This window comes from Netta rufina (genome assembly GCF_964035555.1).
Source record: "Netta rufina genome assembly, chromosome: 11".
Classification (NCBI taxonomy): domain Eukaryota; kingdom Metazoa; phylum Chordata; class Aves; order Anseriformes; family Anatidae; genus Netta; species Netta rufina.
The window spans coordinates 13,847,489-13,868,202 of record NC_140134.1 but is presented as its reverse complement, the minus strand read 5'-3'; the positions used below and the strand labels follow the sequence as shown (position 1 = coordinate 13,868,202).

The following is a 20,714-nucleotide window of genomic DNA, read 5'->3' as shown; positions in this document are numbered from 1 at the left end:
ACACTGCAGGCCTGTGCAGCCCCCATGGGGAGCAGCGGGACAAGAGGCTGAGTGGCTGGCACTGAACCTCCAAGGAGCAATCCAAAGTCCTGAGCTATTAGTACCTAATTGTTATGATTTCTGAGGCCATGCAGGGGAAGAAAAGCAAGATGTTTTTGGCTGTGAGCTTAAGCCCAACATTGGAACAACTACTTACAGAGTGAGCCTTTACTTTTGCGGAGATTTATTTGATAATCCGTGACAGGTCCAGACCCTGGATCCCAATAAAACTTTGCTGAGCTCTAACCCCAGCCTGAGACTAAACAATTGGCAAAGGACAAACCTAGTGGAGGAAGGAGAGGAATGTGCCTAAACTTCTGAAAAATCTCTCTTCCTCCTCCCACCCCAGAATGAGAGCAAATGGCAAATGTCCTGGAGAGGAAGGCGTGGAGTCGTGGTGAGCTGGATGCAAACAGTCAAGTACCACAAAAGCAAAAAGAAAAATATTTACATCCTGATGCAGTTATTTGAATAGTTAAAAGCAGCAGTCTGAAGAGGTCTCAGAACGCTGTGATCCTCTGAGCTACTGCACACACTTTCCTTACCTTGAGAGGGAAAAAGCTCTTTAAAACCAGGGACGCTCCACAGAGGGTACAGTTCCTCGTTGGACCCTCGGGACATTCAGGACAAGGTTTTCAAAGGCTGCTGCTAACTTGGCATGCACCAGAAGTCTGAGTGTGTGAAGCTGCAGGGTAAGTGCTATGTGGGTGTTATATTTGTGGAGAGCTGCCATATTCCTCCCCGGGATGTCCAGAGCAGGAATATCTCCATCCACATGCTGGAGTCCATGTGGACTGTGAATGCCCTGTAGCCAATCCAGGCATGTTCAGTACATCTAATGCATTCAGGACACACAGCCATCCTGCTTATTCCCTGAGCATTTCTGCAGTGGATATACTATAGCCCCTTCCAGAAGCATTGGCTTGGTTATCCATCAAGGACTTTCCCAGATAAAGTCAGAGAATCCTGAACCTCAGAAACTGGGATTCAGCCTCCCACCGCCTCGGTGTTTTGAAAATTTCATGTAGTGGACAAGGATTCAGTGAAATGCTGAGCACTTTGAAAGGATGTGAAACTGGTAGTCAGTCAGTTTCTGATAAGTGGAATGTCATGAATTGCAAATGATTCAGTTTTAGGTAAGCCAAAAATCACTTCCTTTCCTTTTAAAGGTCTGTAAGCCAGGGGTGTATGTGTGTGGGAGGGGGGGGGATTCATTCTGAGGGGGGAAAAAAAAAAAAAAAAAAAAAAGCATATGTTTAACTCTCTTATTTCTGTCCCAAAATAATTTGCCAATGTTACAACGAATTTGCAGACACTTCACTTGCCTTTAGTTTATTCATTGTAAAAATGCCCTCTAACCCCAGCTCCTTGTTCAGGTGTTCTTAAGAACATCAGGAGGCAAGGAGTTTGCAGTGACATTTATGTATGGAAAATGTGAGCGGAACCTTCTTCCTCACAGGGAAAGACATTGGATAAATTGATAAGAAACTGAGGTTCATTGGGAAAAAAAGTCAGACTTACACTTTTGACTCCAGTATTGATTTTATTGAAAAGTAAGGTCTTTTCCTGCATTTCATCCTCTACTTGCCAGCAAAAACAAACAGCTAATGGCTGGATGGCAGGCACAAGATCAAGATGAAGAGCAGGAGCAGCTTCACAGCTGTGCTGCCCTGGGACTGGGACGGCATTTTCATTAGCTATCCCTCGAAATGTGTTTATTTATTTGTATAGGGTGTCTGAAGGATTTAGTTGTGCTCACGGCTTGTGTGTGAAGACTCCCCTTGCACAGGAATGTCACTGCAGCAAGATCTGACATGTCCTCAGGTCAGAAAGGCAAACGTGCTCATCAAATCTATCTTCCCAGCTGGGGTTAAAATGCAAAATTTCCTGAGTGAGGCTAGAGGACAGACGATGCCATGTGGTGTCAGCAAGGAGGTAGTGGAGGTGCTAATTAAACAGCTCCTCCTCAGGAATCAGCTTCCAAATTGAAGTTGGCTTCTTTGCATATGAATGAGGAAACACGCAGCAGCTCTTCAGACCTAGCCAACAAGCCACTACAAACCTCAGCATCGGCTTATGTTGCCCTTTTTCTGGTTACAGCAGGCTGAGGGCCCAGCTCTGGCTGCCAGGAGCAGGAGGGAGAGCGTTTGCCCTGCTCGGGACTAGAAGGCACCTTTTGCATTGGAATCCTGTGAGATTTCTCTGGGGATGGCCCCAGCTCCCCGCTTGGGCTGTGGTTGCTCTTGCCGGGCAATGGCAGCAGCTGTCAGGGTGCAGGCAGGTTTCTTGCTCCTGTTTGATGTCTCTTTTTGGAGCCCCCAGGGAGCTGCTGCTTGCCTCCCATCCTTGTTGTGTTTGTAACCGGTGGCTTAATGCTCCTGTCAAACCCTGCTTGACGTACCAGAAAGGAGACTCCTCTTCCACAGGTGCTGAAGGCACATCCTCTGAAGTGAATCAAGCCAGTCTTAAAAAGCACCTTAAAATACCCAATATCAGGTGCTTCTTTTTTTTTTTTTTTTTTTTTATTCTGGTCATAGGCTCGGCTGGTTGGCCCCAAGTCCTGCAAGGTGCTTAGCCCAGGCAAGAGCCTGTCCGTGCTGCCCTGGAGGGCTCAGTTCTGCCACCCAGGCTTTGGAGTGTCCACAGGACTCCACCATGAAGCCTGGGACAACCCAGCTTCCTAAATGCTTTTCTTTACTGTTTTACCCCCAGGACTGTCTGCTCTGTGCTGCCTCCAGCATTAAATCCTCATGGAGCGCAGTGGATGGGGATTCCTATCTACGCAGCACGCTTTCTAGTACAGTATCATTGCTGACACCTGCAGTAGCAGCCAGCTGGGGACTAATGGTTTCCTGTATCCACTTTTAGCATTGTCTGCCACTATTGTTCACTCTTTGGCAAGATCCAGCAGCTGGGAATCATTTCAGAAAATCTGCCTCACCAGATCCAGGGATATGAGTCCCACTTGCCATTGCCAGGCAGCTTTTAATGGTGAGATGAAAAAGCTTTTCTCACCCAGGAGAGGCATTACAGACAGTGTTTTAGAAACACTGGAGATGATAGACTCAGGAGGATACTTGCCTGGCCCTTGGGCTCTCAGAGTGCCCAAATCTGTGGGGAGATTTGTTGACAGAGTGTGTTACATCAGAGCTGAACTCAGCGACGTGGCGCCTGTTCAAGGAAGATGTAGTGCGATTGCTGTGTTCCCATGCGGCTCGGAGCACTGAGCTAACACAACAGCTCTCTGGCAGGAGGCAGCTGCTCCTGAACCCTCTCCAGCAGGAGACATTAATGGAAAGAGTCGCTATCCCTTCCCTATCCCTTCCTCCTCTTATAGCTAATAGTAAAATCAAGCATATCGCTGTTTGTGCCCAGTATCTGGGGAAGATGCTTAGCTGAGAGCCTTTGAAGGAAAATTCCTGAGATGACTGTCCTCCAACTTTACCGGCACTGGGTTAGTCAGAGCTGAATCAGAGGAGTCAGTGCTAGCAGCAAAAGCACTTCTCCTTGGCCCTCTCAACTCTCAGCCTTTCCAACCTGAGTGCCAGTTAATACTAACATTGCAATGAACTTGGGCTCACGGAAAGCTGAATCAAACACCCTGCTTCCGCCACAAAATAAGCAGGGTTTTCTTTGAACTGTGGTAGATCAGACACTAGAAAAATATTGGAGCCTCGCACACAACTGATGCCTCCAAAAAAATTACATGAATTTCCAGTGTGTGATTGCTTGTTTTGCTCTCTGCTGATGAGGATGGATGTAATCAGGGAAGCGGTCCCCCAGGAGCAAGCAGGGATATAAAAGCAGAAGCCATTTTGCACAACCTGGTGGTAAGTACCATGCAGTTCATGGCTTTAGAGAAAGCAAAGGCTGCGAGATTTCTTAAACCTACAGTATTTCTTATTTCCTACCAGTTTGCTACAGGTTGCTGTCAAAACAAGACCATAAACTGTGCAGATTATTGCTCTCACCTGGCAGAGACACTCCTCAGAGTTTGCAGGTTTTAGTGATCCAGAGCCAAGAAATTTCTTTACCACCTACAAAAGTGATGGGAGAGCAAATGCATGCCATCACTGTCAAAAATTCATCCTGTTATTTATTTATTTATTTATTTATTTATTTATTTATTTCTGTGAATATCATCTGATTGTGTTTTATGACTGATACCTTACCGGTTGGAATCTGGCTTTGTGCAGCTCTAACACACAGCTGTGCCTGCACCGTAGCAAACGCTGCCTGCAATGACCAGCCCGTGGTATTACCAGTTGTTCAGCTTTTCTCTGTCGTTAAAGCAGAATCTAGTGATTGGGTTTACAGATTACACTGTGTAGTAATGGCTAATAAATCTTGACATTTTCATGGTGACTGCTGTACTTTGGGCACACCACTAATAATGTTCCTTTAAAAGAGCCCTGGCTTATCAAACGTTGATGGTTAATGCTGTTAAAATGTCAGACACGTGCAGCCTGGTTCTGGCACAAATTCCATGGCGACGTTATTGCTCCCCGATAATGTATATCATTCGAAGTTATAGCGTTACTAAGTGCATTCCTCTTTTCTACTGCTCTGTAACAGCATTTCAGCACCTGATAAACTGCACCACATCTGCGCTGTGACCAGAGCTCATGGCTGTCAAGTATACTACACCAAAACAAGGAAACATTTTCCCCCGGGAATATTTCCTGACAAATCTGGTTCTAATGCTATTTTTAATACAGTCATTGGATTACATGTGGTTTGAACATACCACTGCATCTCGAGCTGTATCACCTCTAGGAAGACTACAGACATGTGTTCTGCATATCTACACTGTGAAATTGGCTCTGGTCTAAACCCTGGTTTCTTGCCTATCTTTTTCTTCTATTTTTCGTTTGTTTTATATTAACAAGTGACATGAAAAATAACATGTGTTTTTTCACCCTGAAGAAACTGGGGCACCCTGGAATTTCATTCAATTGCTTTTTTTGGCGTCTTAAGCTGTGTAATATATACATTTATCGTATTTCATCAATGTGATGTGACATGGCAGATACAAATAAGTTTCTTCAATATTCTTCAAATGCTGGCTTACATGATAAAACCTAGCAGATCCTTGGACTGCGTGTGAATTTTAAACAGTTCTTTATGAGTACAGAGCATTGAACACTTACAGCAGCGGGTCTTTGTGCCTCAGTGTGACCATGCATGTCAATAAATTGCCATGCACTCAGGCAGAATTGCAGAATTGATCACTTGAGCTTGTTGGAAAGAATCCCATTAATTCTAACTTTGACTTTCATGACACTACTTGTTTGTTTGGCTGGGGCTTGGCTATGGTAGAAACAACAACAATATTAGGTAGATGGGTTTCAAAAGCAGTTTTTGGTTTTGCAACAGGATTCTGGGCTGGCAGATTAAACAGACAGGTCTGAAATCCAAGAAACTGCACGCGTCAGACTGGAAGCTTGAGTGTGGTTTGTGCTTGGGGGTGCACAAAACATGGTTACTGAAAATGTGTGGGTAGTCTGGGGGGAGGAAGGTGCCACCGAAAGGTTATTTTGTGCAAATTTGTCACTCTGCAAACACCTTCTCTGTTGTGTTTCATTACTTTTTTGCACATGTGATTATTCAGCCCTAGAGAGTCCTGACTCTGGATGTGTTTATATTGCATTCCTAAGACATTTTTGGTTACATCTGGTGGTTGCTTTCTGAGTGTCTATTTGTATTCCCGAGTGGGTTTATCCTAAGCTAAACAAAAGGTGAAGAGCTGCCCTTGGCTCCTTGCTCTGTTTGGGCTGGTCCCGAAGCGGCTTGAAGGTGTTCTTAGTCACAGAGCTGGCTGGGAGTGGAAGCGGGCTGTCATAAAGGCACACATAATTTGGTTCTGGGCGAGCAGTTTCTGCATGAGCTGGAAAAAAAAATAAATAGAAAGAAAAAGCCACGCTTTCTTGATATTCTGTCTCCACAGGTATCAACCCAGAGAATTTTTTATCCTGAAGCATGGGTCTACTTACCTCCAAGCACCTGGCAGAAAACTTCATTTTCCTTCTGTTTGTAGTCTCCTCTGCAAGCACAGGTAAGTCTTCCTGTTACAGGGGGGTTAAGGCGTGGTTTGTAACACTGCCTTTAAATAAAGACATTGCTGGACTAGATTGAGCAACTTTTCACTCGTTGATCCAGATTCTTATAAAAAAGCCAAGGACAGGGTGGAAAGCTCAGGAGAAAAACAGTTTTCTGATGTCTCAATATTCCTGCATTTGGCCAGCTGGAGTAGCAAAGAGTGAAATTTCTGAGCAGGTGAAAGTATCCCCAGGGAGCCTTCAGCCCTTGCTACACATTCTTAAAACAAACCCCAACCCAACAAACTGCCACAAAGAAATAACAAAGGAAACCTCAAGTCCTAATAGCTGTGTCTGTGGGTGGTGAGCAGTTTGCTGCTTTGTCCAAGTGCGGATGTAGAGACCAAAAAGCTCTGGGGTGGCACATCCCTGACCTTGATTTTGACTGTTATAAGCAGCCCTTATCCTAAGTGGTTTCAGAGAAAAGGGAAGCTGGAAATACATATTCTAAGTGGATTTATTTGGGGAAGTTGCCTTTTTTTAAAACAAAGAGGCCTTATGTCTTGCCCCAAATGCTGCATCTGCATGAAGCAACATTTCATTGCCATGTTTGGGGCCTTTTGGTCAAGAATTACACTGTTCAGTTAACTCCTTTGTTGGAAGATGCTTTCTTATCCCCCAAAAGCCCATGTGAGAAATAATACAGGCTGGAGGGTGCCTGATGGGCTGGCAGGAGTTGCTCAGCCCTCCGGTGGCCCTGGTGCAGCAGGTGCTGTGCTCTGCTCCTTCTCCCTGGTAGGAATAGGTTACCTTGAACAGCTGGTATTTAATGGGGCCATGGAGATGTCTAGGCCATGGCTGGTCCAATTCTGTAGTTTTCTTAAGGCTTGAAGCTGGTGGAGGAATCAGAGAGGGAACTGAAAGCAGACAGACAATTTTGTTTCTATTGCTGTGGAATTGCAGGCGGCCCTCAAGTTTCACAGTGAGAACACACAACAGCCCTCCACCAGCTGCACCAGCACCAGGACAGGTTTCCTTGCATGGGTCCACAGAGCTGTCCTTGCATTAGGATGCTGACTGACAGCACTAGCATCCATGGGGAAAAAAACAAACAAATAAACCAAAAAACTTTACTAAGTGCAGAACCATAATCTGCTGAAGTCAGGGGGTTCATCCCACTTCTATTGCCACTGATTTGTGGCTCCTGTAGTTTTGCTATGGTGTTTTTGTTTTAAAGGATACAAACTGGAGATCTGGTGAGAACTCCCAAGCCCTTGTGTTGGCAGAGCTCATTGTTCAAACTTCCACTGACCTTAGCTTCCTAGGATTAGAAAGGTTTCTGCCCTCAGAAAATATGCATCCCCCATGGGACTCCTGCACTTGTGAAGTTGTGTTGATTAGAATAAGATGTGAAACTCACATATCAAGTGAGATTACATCAGGGAAATATTTTATCTTAAGTAAATATTTATGACATGAGACTTGGATTTGGTATGGGAGCAGTTTAGCTAACACGTCACAGCAGCCTGTAATCAAATATGTATGCAGAGATGAGTGATGTGTGTAATCAAAGAGAATGAGTCCTTATCTCTTCTGTCTGAAAAAGCTTATGAAGCTGGAGTCTCTCTCTTGTGCGATTTCTGTTTCTGGATCGATTGGTAATTTTTTGGTGTGTGGTGCTTTTGTGATAATTTGAGCACTATTACTTCCTGTCCCCACGAAAAACACAGTACGCAAACCTATCTCATTATTATTTTTTAAAACTTTAAACAAAGACTTTCAAACCTCACAAGTATTTTAAGGGCGTTAGGTAGCCTTTTTAAAGGTGTCTCCTGTTTTAAGCTTTTGTCAACATCTTCCCTGAGCTTGTGAAAGGCTTTTTGTCAGTACAGAGCTGAATGTCATTGCAGCAAGGGCTTTATTCCAGCCTTTTCTCTCATGGTTTTCTGGAAACTGCATCCTTCACATGGCTCCTTTGCATCCAGCAGTGGGATTTTCCATGCTTCCAGAAAACAGAAGATCATACAGCTTAAACTGTTGTTTGTTTTCTTTTGGTCATGACCCAGAGGGACACTGCTGCCCTGAGTTATTGCTGTGTTCCAGGGAGGCAGCCAAGGGGGGTACGAGACTGGTGCTTAAAGATGCCCAGATGTGGAGCTCTCTGTCTTGCACCAAACATGTGGCAACTCTTCACTCTCCACTTCTATTCAGCAGAAGCAGCTGTGATATGTCCTGATAAGGATCCTGAGCTACAAAATTGGAACCCAGGTCACAACGAAGAAAACCGCATTGAAATCCGTAACGGCAGGAAGCTTCTTCTCTCTTCTTCTGCAACTGTCCACTCGATCCACATCGCTGCTGGAGGTAAAACTTGCTGCCTCCAAGGCGGCAAGGCTGGGCAAAGAGTGCTTTCCCCTTCGGCTATTTAGATCACCGTGTCTCATGCTGGGAGAGGTTCCTGTTGCTTGCCGAGAACTGGGTGGCTGCTGGACAAGCCCAGCTTTAATTTGGTACAAGGGTGGGTGGCAGCTGAGATGCTATCAGTCCTGTAGCCATTATAATTAACCTACTCATCATCTTTTCTGGAGAATTTGCAGAAGTACTTATACGTACTGGTTTTTATTCCACATTTTGCCTCAAAAACATGTTTTACTAAATTATTGTTCTTGTAACATAATGCAATTGTTGTGTTCTCAGGGTCTCAGGACAGGGCAGATATAGATGGGTTTCCCTGTCTCTAAGGATAGAGTCATAGCATTGCTGGTGACTTTTAGCACAAACAGCTTTTATTCATCTTGACTCTGAATTTCCATCTCAGTTTTGAATGAATCCTCTTCCAAGCAAATCTTAATTGCACTCTTCAAGAGTTGGACTGAGTAAAAAAATTTACTGTCTTTAGGATTTCTATTGAGAATGGGCAGAATTTTTCAAAAATTTAGATGAGAACCCAGCACTGGTTTTTAGCACGATGATGTCACAATCTCTGACGAGCTTCTGTATGTTAAAGCAAATGTCATAACCTTTTCTACTTAGGAAAATTGGTCATTAAGGACGATGTGCAGCCTATCATTTTGCGTACTAGACATATACTCATCGAAAATGATGGAGAGTTACATATCGGCAGTGAGATGTGCCCTTACCAAGGCAATGTGCTTATCAGCTTGTATGGGCGGTATGTATGCATGATAAAATATTATCTTAGAATTTCCAATATCTCTCTTCCACAACAGAGAAAAAAATGTTCCTTAAAATTACATTTGCTCAGAAGTATTTATCATGCATGTTTTGTAAAAAGTTTACTGGCTTGTTAGACAATTTAAATGTCCTTTAATAATTGACACAGTTTTGGTTCTGGTTTCAAATCTCCTGGGGGATGTACATTGGGGTATTTAGGAATGCCAGAAAATCAGCTGTAGTCAAGTTGATTCATAGATTTTTCCAGAATAGGCTTAAAGCCTGAAGATTTATTTTATTTTGAAATTTCTCCCCCTTAAGCATCCTTTCGTTCTGCATGAGAGTGAGAAGTAGGTGAGCCAAAGGATAAGACATTTATGTCTTGCAGATTAGTACAGGATTGCTCAGCTTTTCAAGGATGCCAAACTCATTTTTAACAGCCACTAAGGCTTACCAAGTCCTGGTTACGATCCTAACTTCCTATGGAAATCAGAAACATAACTGTGTTGTGCAGTTTGGGCTTCAGGCCTCCTCAGGCCTGAATATAATGAAAATAACACATATAATTTGAGTTCCAGATTGCTCCTGGTCCATAGTTGCTAGTATTATTTCAAATAATTTATTTACTGTAGAGCATGAGCAATTGCCAATTCTTAAGGTCATTGAAAAAAAAAAATGCTTTACAAGTCATGATGCTTCTTTCCTTGGGCTATAGCAGAACAAGGGCAGAGGTTTCTTGACCATCAGGTACAAAATCAAAATTGAATCTTTTCCTCCCTTCATGTTGCAGAGCGGATGATGGCAGCCAGCCGAATCCTTACTTTGGGCGGAAGTACATTGGAGTGAGTAAGGGTGGCACTCTCGAGATCCATGGAAAGAAAAAATTGTCCTGGACTTTCTTAAACAAGACTCTTCATCCTGGTGGCATGGAAGAAGGTGGATACTACTTTGAAAGGAGCTGGGGCCATCGGGGTGTCATTGTCCATGTCATTGACCCAAAGACAGGGGCAGTTGTCCATTCAGATAGGTGAGTGACTTTATAGCTGTCTAGATTTGAGGATCTTTGGGAACAAGTTGGGACAGCTTCTCAGCAAGCTCAGAAGCATGTGGTTTAGCATCTAGTTCAAATGGGTGTTACTGTCTCTATATGCAATTCTTTCTAGATTACTGATCTCCAAACCCAAATAGTAAAATAGCAAGTAGTGTTATTGTCTTACTATTGTGTTAGTTGGAGCTTAATCAATTTGCTTTAAAAGAAACCTGTAATGTCTCCGACAAATGCTTTTCCGATGCTATAATATTATTGTTGTAAACAATACAAAAAGGTTATTTCTTTATAGCACTTGCTTTTTAGTATGGTGGTGCTTGTTAGAGCTGCAATGATCACTTGAAGTAAATTTGTTTTTGTTTTTTAATAATTTTAGGTTTGATACCTACAGAGCAAAGGAGGAAAGCATACGTCTTGCCCAGTATTTGGGCAGAGTTGCAAATGGCATGATCCTGTCAGTTGCTGTGAACGATGAAGGATCTAGAAACTTGGACGATTTGGCCAGGAAAGCAATGACCAAACTGGGCAGCAAGCATTTCCTCCACCTTGGGTTTAGGTATGTGCCAGTTCTGCCAGTTCTCCCAGCACAGAGGCTTTATTATGTTCCTCAGATGTCCAAATAATTCCACTCTCTCAAAGGCACAAAGTTCTTTCACATGGAAAAAAAAAAAAAAAAAAAAAAGAAAAAAAGAGGGAAACCTTTCAACATGAAGTTTTAGCAGCTAATAAGATAGTTTAAGATGCATTCAGTGTCTATATTGGGTATTTTTATTAGCAGATTGAGGAAAAGCATACGATTTGTATTAAAAATATTTTTTTCCAAGATATTATTCCCTTACAAGTTACTCATTCCTATTTATTTTCATGTCATCCCCCGAAGATTTAAGAAGCATATCCATGTACCTACAATGGATTGAATGGCCTGAATGTTAAGCAGGGTAGGATAATAGGCCTGTAACCCTGGCTAAATACATTATAGACATGCATACAGCTTGCTCATCAGCTTGTCCAGTACATATTTAGAGACTTGTGCAGCATGGAAATTTAGCATGCATTTATTTGTGCTGCAAACTGTAAACCATTCTGTGGCCAATACATTGTCTGTGTTGGCGCACACACTGATGAGAATATTTGCTATTTATCCAACAGTAACCATTTTATAATTGTGTGTGGGTATCTGAATTTATGTAGGCTTGTTTGTTTGTTTAAGAGGATGTCTGTCTCTCTGTGGACAATGGTCTGTACAGACACTGAGGGTCACTGCAGAACATGAAGAAAAAAAATATCTGCTTTGTAGGAAGAAGTGATTTAGAAGAGCAGCCTTTTGGAGCAGACAAGTGTCAGTTGGACAAGATTTGGAGTAGTTGGTGAACAGGTTGTGTAAAATACTACAGGGACTTCTGTGTGCCATGTAGAGCATTTCAAAGAAACAAGGCTGCAAAATAGTCTCCAGACACAGGCTATCTTCATCACTTCCTCTCAGATACCCAGAACCCATATTAAAGCCAGGAGCCTGCTGGGTTTCTTTTTAAAGACTAAAATTAGGGAAACAGAAAAAAGATTTTCAAACATTATACTTTTTTTCCAAGCCTGAAACAGGAAAAAAAAAAAAAGATGATTTTCTCATATGTTTATAAAAGTAAATTGCTCTTGATGTTTTTAGACTTCTGTGGTGTTTTAATGCTAGTTTCTCACTTTGCTGTAATTGCTTATAATGGAAATACCATAGAAATTCATGTGTTAAAGTGTGACTTTCTGCATCACTACAGAAAGCTAGTCCTTGTCATGTTGTTATCTCAAATACCATAATATTTCCCTATATAAATAATAGGGACATTGTGGGTACAATAATGTAGTAGTAGTTGGTCATCATTATCTCCCACCAGAGCATTGGTGTGTGCAAAAATACCCATATCATGGTGTGCTTTTTAAAAAATTGTATTTTTAGGGGTGTTCTTAACGTATAAGTTCAACAGCTTTGAAAAATTGTCCAAATGGCAGACAGGACCTGCTCACTGCCTGGCACCAGGGGGTTGCTGGCTGGTCCCACCTAACCCCCTGCCAATGGCTGGGGCTGGCCCTGGGCATCACTGAGACAATGATGGTGTAAGCAAGGTAGCAATTTGAGATAGGGACGTTCTATTTCATGTTTTGGTAGGTGCCTTGTGAGTCAGGCTGTTGAGCCATAGGCTGGGTGGTTTTCTCATGGAGGCATTGGAGGGAGTTACTTGGCCAAATTCCTGCCTATCTCCAGTTGCCCCATATTCAACCAGATTGTGAAGTTGTGCAAATTCCGGTTGCTGCGGAAGAGCCAATGAGCAATGCTAATTTTTCCAAAAAAATTCTGTGCTTCTGGCATCTCTTTCAGTTGCCTATTCTCTTTGAGCCCAGAACATTAGGAATGAAAGGAAAATCTTGCATTCTTCCTCTATTGTTGTCCTTTTGAAAAGTGAATTTGCTCTTTAAGCATGAGTTTTTTTTATTTTTTCAAATAATAAATTAAAGAAAGCCTTTCAGCACTTGATGACACAGTTGTTCTCTTTGGAATCCTACCCAAATATCACTGGTTTGGCTCCGGACTTACTGGTCCCTTCATTTCAAATAGCCAAAACAGATTGCATGTGTTTTGACATGTTAGGGTTGAATGACTTTAGGACTGTTTTATGTGATAAACTGATTGGGATAAACAAGTACTGTAACATATGAAATGGGACCAAACCTTGAGTTGCAGAACTAGCTAGCTTCTTATTCTTTAGATTTTTATTTTTATTTTTTGTCACTTGTTTTGAATTTGGTGACAAAAAAAAAAAAAAAAAAAAAGACCTATCTTTCGTGCTGAGTGATAAAGTGTCCTTCCTCCCCCCATACCGTCCTCTCCCTGGATGGAGATCATAGCCCGGCAGTGCCGCTGGCAGTTGGCACACGGACAAGTTTTCCAGCAGGAGCATCTGGCTGGCTGGCAGGCTCCCGAGGCAGTTGTGTGTTGGCAGCTTCCCCCGAGCCTGTCCTGTGCTGAGGACACGCTGCTGGGACTGCCGTGCTTCGGGGAGCCACAGCCGCTGAATGGCCGTGAACCTCAGCAAAGCCCAGGGGTGATCTCTGCATGCTATCTGTCAATGTCTGTCTGTGTTTTCTTCCGAAGTCCCAGGGTGGTTTGTAACTTCACTTAAACCAGGCAGATGGTAAATGGAAGGTGACCTGCAAGACTCAAGGGTGAATCTTGATGCTATTGAAATCACCCAGTGTTTTTACCGATAGAGACATGATTTAATCTCTGGGCTGTTTGCTAAATCCAGGGTAAGGGTGACAGTCTCCCTACAAACCTAAAAGCATATTTGTTATTCTGTTAGTCATGAAGAGCAGATACGCCAGAATTTCTTCTACTTCAAAGACAAAACTCCCTCCTGACCCCTATTAATTGGGTTCACTTCCAGTGCTGGGAGGTACTTTAGTCTCTGTCTCCATTGCTTACTCGACCATGTGTTCATTTGCCAGTATTGCTGATAGATATTGAGCCTGCTGAACCAATAACAATCAGGCAGTAATGAACTTATTTCTGACACAGGATCAGATGGGAACAGACAATTCAGACTTATAAACCTTTGTCCTTGTTCAATGTTCAAAATGAGGAAACTAGACACCCAGAGACAATCTAGGTATTTTTTATTGCCCTTTGCCAGCCAGTCTGTCTATTAGAAATTCTCATGGGTCATTCCAAAGACAATTGTGATATACAAGGTTTCAGAATGAGCTAGATTTACTTAAGCAGAACTGGCTTTTTTCATGTTTTTTAGTGCATGCACACACACAAAAGAAAGATTTTCAGACTCCTTAGGGAGTTGCTGGTGTCCTATGTGTCTGTCACACACAAGCCTCTTTGAGCACTCATTTAAAAGAGAAACATGCTTGTTGTATGACTGTATTAAGAAGGGATTTGTCTTTGAAATTCCTTATCTTGCAATACATTTACTGAAGAAATACGAAGTCTTAAGATATTTTTAATTTTAACCAAACTGCCTGTCACATCAATCAGACTGTTTTGAGTGAGGTGCCCCTGAGAAATTCAAGAATGTTATGCTGTGAAAAATATGCATCTTGTACATGACATAAATTGATCGCTTCTCATTTTGATTTTCTAGGCACCCATGGAGTTTTATTACTGTTAAAGGAAATCCCTCCTCTTCTGTTGAAGACCACATTGAATACCAAGGTAATTCATGCACAAATTGCTGGCTTGACATTATCTACGGAAGTTACTGGAGTTATGGCTGAGATTAATTTTGTCAATGGTGTTTTCAGTTGACATTGTATTACATGAAAGCTGTAAACAGTTGGTGGTTTGGAATATTTAATTAATGCTGTTTTGATATTTTACTACTTTCCATTAATACAGTTGAAGCAGCAGAGTGTGGGGTATAACCTGGGTTATCTGAACTGTGAGGTAACAGGCGTGACCCTACCCCAGCGTAAATCCTTGTAACTCTGTTGAGCTCAGACTCTGCATCCTGTTTTGACACAAAGCTATGGAACAAGCCCACTTTGCATTGGCTGAAAATTTGATCAGTGTATCCTGCTTTGGTAGCCTCTAAAACTCCCACAAAACCATTTTGTTGCAAGCTGAAGTCTTCTGAGGCTTGCTGTGGCTTTTCATGACATTTTCAAGAGCAGCTAACAACATGGCTTAGTACAGTACCAAATAAAAATAGCAACATATTATAAATAATTGGGGTTTGTAGTTGCTTTTTTTTAATACCCTCTTGAATCTTGAAGATTTTTCCCCCTGATTGTCCAGGCAGTTATGAGTGTCTGAAGCCTCATTCCAAGATCAGTAACTTTCTCTGGAAGCTTTGCAGGGCTAATTCTGGACAATATACCCAAAATACACAGATATACACACAGACAATTGCCTATTCAGTTCTGACATTTATTGAGTTCTGGCATTTATTTATTTACCATTTTTTTTTTAAAACAGGTCACAAAGGGTCAGCTGTCGCCAAAGTATTCAAACTATTCAAAGCTGAGAATGGAGAACTTTTTAATGTCTCTTCAACTAGTGAGTGGGTTCAAGGTAAGAGGTCTGTTTGCTGTTTAACCCAGTAGTAGAGTTGAAAAATGATGTGAACCATCCTTTTCGCTGCAATACTTTAACATTTGGGAAGAGTGGACTTGCTAGTTGCTATTTATGTTGCTGCTAATGCAAGTAAAGTATGTGCACAGATTCTTTCCCCAGTTGTCTCCAGGACTTGCTGGATAACTAGCATCTATTTTCCTCCGCTGCCCTGGGTATGAAATTCCATCTCATATGATCTAAGAGATCACACACAACCTCTTATTTCTTTTGAATGCATAGTCATCATGTCCATGTTTCAAACAACATACAGTAACTGACTGAAACTTGATCTGAAAATCCAAAAAGGCAGCTAAGGAGGACTCGGATCCAAAATCCATAACTATTAATAATGCTCATACTACATCCTCCAATTATGTAGCTTTTAATAATTCCTCTCTCCCTTGGCTGGTTGCACTTCCCAGAATCATAGAAGTGGCTGACAGACTGGCAGGAAAAGGCAGGAATCAGATCATCAGTGAAGAAACTTGTGAATTATATCTGAGATCAAAATATGCTTCACGCATTAAGCATGACTTTCAAATGACTTTTCTTGTTTGCACTTGTTTCCAGATGTAGAATGGACAGAGTGGTTTGAGAAGCCTGATAAAGCAAGATCTAAGGACATGGAGAAGCTTTCTGACTTCAAAGCTGCTCATCCTGATAAAATCTGTAGGCAACCCATTGATATCCAGGTAGGCTAGCTTACTGCTTGCTTTGAAGAGACGGGGTGAGTCCGCTGAGGGGTGACACCGAAACCCCAAAATATTGTGCTTGTCAGTAAATTTTGTTTCTAAACAAAAGACATTGTTTATTTTGTTGCCGTAATACATAACTGACCAGATCTGGTATGCATTCTTGTATCATTTTGAGACAAAAGTTTATAGCATTAAGCTCCTTTCAGTACATTCTGGCTTCTGGCATGGAAAGGAGTACAGATGGGGTCATAGACAGCACAGATGCTATCATGAAATATGTGGTTCCCTGGTGGCAGATTACAGGAAAAAAATACGTGAAAATTTCAAAGTTTTTAAATGGTCCTGGAATGGACCCTCCCTAAAAAATTAATCACAGAGTGTAATGAGATGGTAAAACTACCAGCTGTAGTAGGTTGGAAAAAATGTCAGTGAGCTTGCAGCTATTTCTTGGAGTCAGTTGTTTTTTCTCTGTGGAAAGAAATTTGAATTCTGTTTGGGGCTAAACATTATAATTACACCATCTTGCCAGCATGCTGAGGAGAAATCATATACCTTTTCTGCAACTGCTAAACCCTCTTTAAGCTAAAAAAAAAAAAGGCTTTTTTTTTTTTTTTTTGGCAAATGCTAGCAATATACTTTGCCTGTCTACCTGCTACAACAGCTACCACAGAAGCATCGCCTAGCAAAAGACAATAAAATACTTCATATCTGTGGGAGGCTGAGGTTCCTGCATGCTCTGAACCACTGGATTTTCCTTACTCACAAGAATGCGGCTATTGAAGTAAATGGGAATGCTGACAGTATGAGTGAAAGTTTCCAGGCTAGATGTTATAAAGAATCTCCTCTGCACAGAAAGGAAAAAACTGCCCTACAACTTTCTGCCAGGTCTTAGCAAATCCACATTCGTTTCAACTTCCATATACGTGTATTAGAAGTGACAACTTAGTTCAGAACAGAGGTCAGATGTTCAGTATGATAGGGCTCCTTTTAGCATGTGTATTAAAAAAGAAACAAGAAATACATTCTTCTGCTCCAGAATCAAACCTTTTTTTCCTGTTCTTTTCAACGCCAGTTACTTTTTATCCCCCCATGTATATTAAAAGTAAAACAACATTTTTTTAGCTTATCCTGCAGATTTTAGAACAAATCCTCAGGTAGTGCAACCTGGTGTTGCTCATTGCCTTCATAAAGTTACGCTGATTTATCCCAGCTGGCCTGCTCCAACTGCACTGCACACAAAAATGTGAAGATACGATGATAATAACAGAAACAGTGCAGCCAGAGGCACATTCCTCCAGATGATGGTGTTGATCCTATACATGGCAGCAGAGTGGCTGCATTAATGAGGAAGGTCTGCATGAGTGAAATAATCAGTATGAGGGTCTTCATTGAAAAATGGCTTATCTCCTGCTGCCTTGTTAAAATGCACGTTTTATTTGGATTGCCCGATGCAACAAATCACATTTTTGTGAAAAAAGCAAGAGAATTGCTAGCTATAGAGCTGGACTGTGAAATTTACCGTGACCCTGAGGGTGATGTGCCCCAGCAGAAGCACAGGAGAGGCTGCACATCCTACAGCCTCCTCCTCGAGCTGGTCCTGCAGGCTGGTACTTGTATATGAAAAAAAGGCCACTTCTTCTTCCTTCTAGAGCAAGGGTTTTGGAACTGTTTTGATTTTTGATCAGAGAGCAATTACCACTGATCTATGTAAGGACAAAAATGAGAACAGCCTCCCCCCACTGCATTCTTCTGCAAGGTTCAGGCATAGTCCAGCCACCAGCAATGAGAAGAGGCAGTGCAGTAAGAGCCTTGAAAGCATGGGTTCATTTGGGTACAAGCATCTGTGTTCAGTGTTGTCATCTGACCTCAAATGAATGGCCAGAGCAAATCTAGGGCACCAAGACCAGATGTGACTGAAGCTCAGAGTACTCCTCCCAAAAAAGGCACATGGTCTTAATATAGATATAAGAGAAACATACACCTAGCAATAATCTCTACCGTCTGCACATAAAATAGCTGTGCTGGAGCACCAGCTGGGATGCCGGCTGGATAGCACACGCAACAGTCATCCTGTTTTGTTATGTAACTCTTGTGCATCACTCAAAAGAAAGCAAAAGCCTCTTATGATGGCACTGATATGCCAGTAAATTCCCTTTAACTCGGTGTATCACTACTTTTACATTTCTATTCTCATTCCAGGCCATGACACTTGATGGAGCTAATTTAACAACCGAGGTTTTCTACAAGAGTGGCCATGACTATCGGTTTCTGTGCCACGGCAAGGACCAGACAGGTGAAGGTTGCTGGAACTACAGAGTACGGTTCCTGTGTGGCAGCTCTGGTACGTGCCCCATGTCTGAAAGCCAGATTTCTTGTGCCCTTTGGAGGAGTAGATAAAGAAAGTCCATCTGAGGAACCTGAATTTTGTGTAGTGTTTTTGCCTCTGATATCTAAAACTATAAGGTCTTCCCCACTGAGCACTCCACTTGAGGTAGACAGTATAGGTATTATCCACAACAGGGAACAGCAGAAACACTGCCTTCTGATGACTGACTCTTGTTCAGTGTAAGAACTAGAGTAAGTTCCCAAGCTAAAATTTTGGCTGGGCTGTTGACATGAACACAGATATAACAGCTGAAGATTTATCTCAGGAAAAATTCCTGAGCCCTAACAGAGGTAGCAGGGTGGTGTCTCAAAAACCCAGCAGTGCCATGGCAAATACTTGGCAAGTGCCTTCCCCTAAATACCTTGACTTTTGCTAAAACATTTTAGGATGACGTAGGATTGGTCAATCAGCATGTGAAAAGACAACAGGTTTTGACAGAAATACTTTGTTTTGAAGTTATTAATTCCAACACCACTGTCCATAACCTAGCCATGGACAGGTCATTAGGATACTTCAGTGCTCAGCTGGCGGGAAAAGGAGGTTCAGGCCAACAGTTATTTTGCTTGAAAACACAGTCATTATGTTAAAGACCACTTGGCTGCTGTAAATAACCATGCCCAGTGCCCACAGGAGCTACTGCTAAGTGGGTGTGGTGAAAATGAGCCACTCAGAGCTACTTTTAAATTTAGCCATGGGGTTAGTGGAAAATCCACCTGCCTACAACTAACAGAAAACACTTTCTTGTTTGCTTGCTTTCCAAGGCAAAGCTAGTAACGAGCATGATTTGAAGAGTTAACTATCTTGGAAATTATCATTTTTGGGGATGTTCCAGGCTTAAGAAAAAAAAAAAAAGAAAAAAAAAAAAAAAGAAAAAAAAAAAGCAGGCAAGCAGGCACTTTCTGATAAGATTAACTGACTTCTCCACCCTTCCCTTCTGGCTTTTCAGTGAAACCAAAGCTTACGGTAACCATTGACACCAATGTGAACAGCACAGTCCTGAATCTGGTGGATGATGTGAGCTCATGGGAGCCGGGAAACAGGATTGTGGTTGCGAGCACTGACTACTCCATGTACCAGGCGGAGGAGTTTCAAGTGCTGCCATGCCCATCCTGCAGACCCACCCAGGTCAAGGTAGAAGGTAAGGTGCTGCATCTTGTCATGTTGGCGTTGCATCACATAAATTCTGTCATTTGCACTGAGGGAACTCCATTAACAATCACCAAGATTTGAAAGAAACATGAATTTGATGGCTAGTTTAGATGATGCTTTTGGGAAACATATGCCTTTCTTGCTTGAAAGTTTTAATCTAATTTACTTCTGGTTGCTTTCTGCCTTCTCCTTTCATAGCTGATTCCATTGTTTGTCCCCAGGCATATTGCTGAACAGAGGTATTCATTTCAGGGATAGAAATACAGGCCGTGTATCTGAAATGTTCAGTTTTGCATTTCTGCATTTGAAAACATATCAGTTCCTGGAAAGCAGGAAATCAGCACAGCTGATCCAAGCAGCGTGCTAGGGGAGGAGCAGACTGTGAGAGACTGTAGGGCTATGAAGTAATGGATCAGCTGGGTATTTTCCTAAGAAAGTTATATTTAACATGAAATTTAATCTCAGATTTTAGAGAGACTGTTTGGTACCACTGAAGCTACTGTTTCTCTTTTACTGCATCTCTAGACTACATTGCTATGAGGTGATGTATTAGCCAAACTTTTCTGGAGCCATGTGGCCAGTGTATTTTGCTGTGCCAGAGCACGTGGGGAAAGGGAGTCTGCAGAGTGCTGACCAAATTGCTCTGAGCAGAAGGAGCAGGAAGCTTTGCAGAGTCACAGCATTTTCCTCTTGAAGGTGGCTAGCTCAAATCTGGAACAAATTGCTTTTGATGAAAAGACATCGCAGGCTAATGATTGTAAAGTCACCTTCAGACACATTTCCATGCTGAAGCACAGACTCTTACTGGTATGAGCATGAAAGTGAAATCCAGAGGGGGAGATTTGCATCTCCACTTGAGTCTGTGAAGTGGGCTTTTTCTTCCAGAATTAGATTTTGGCAGGCTAATGAGCAGAACATGGAAATATCACAAGAACTGCATCTTTTCTGGATAGGCAAATGATTTTTAATTGTCATGCTTTATAAAAGCAAAAGTAATTTTACACTATACGAGTATGTAACAGCTGAAGCCATTTTTAATGGCTGTATTTGTCTGGTGGTAGAATATGCATGTTAC

At 42.1% G+C, this 20,714-nt stretch overlaps 1 protein-coding gene across 1 annotated transcript in view; it reads left to right on the top strand.

Moving 5' to 3' along the window:
* Positions 1-6,018: 6,018 nt before the first annotated feature.
* CEMIP (cell migration inducing hyaluronidase 1) overlaps positions 6,019-20,714 on the top strand; it is a gene marked incomplete at both ends in the record, with an annotated part of 50,447 nt that continues 35,751 nt past the window's right edge. The window contains 10 exons of the mRNA XM_084293568.1: positions 6,019-6,094; positions 8,289-8,441; positions 9,111-9,249; positions 10,042-10,278; positions 10,676-10,855; positions 14,439-14,509; positions 15,272-15,367; positions 15,980-16,101; positions 18,304-18,445; positions 19,437-19,628. Of these exons, the coding sequence (XP_084149694.1) occupies positions 6,019-6,094; positions 8,289-8,441; positions 9,111-9,249; positions 10,042-10,278; positions 10,676-10,855; positions 14,439-14,509; positions 15,272-15,367; positions 15,980-16,101; positions 18,304-18,445; positions 19,437-19,628 (1,408 nt within the window). The remainder of the gene's footprint in view (positions 6,095-8,288; positions 8,442-9,110; positions 9,250-10,041; positions 10,279-10,675; positions 10,856-14,438; positions 14,510-15,271; positions 15,368-15,979; positions 16,102-18,303; positions 18,446-19,436; positions 19,629-20,714) is intronic.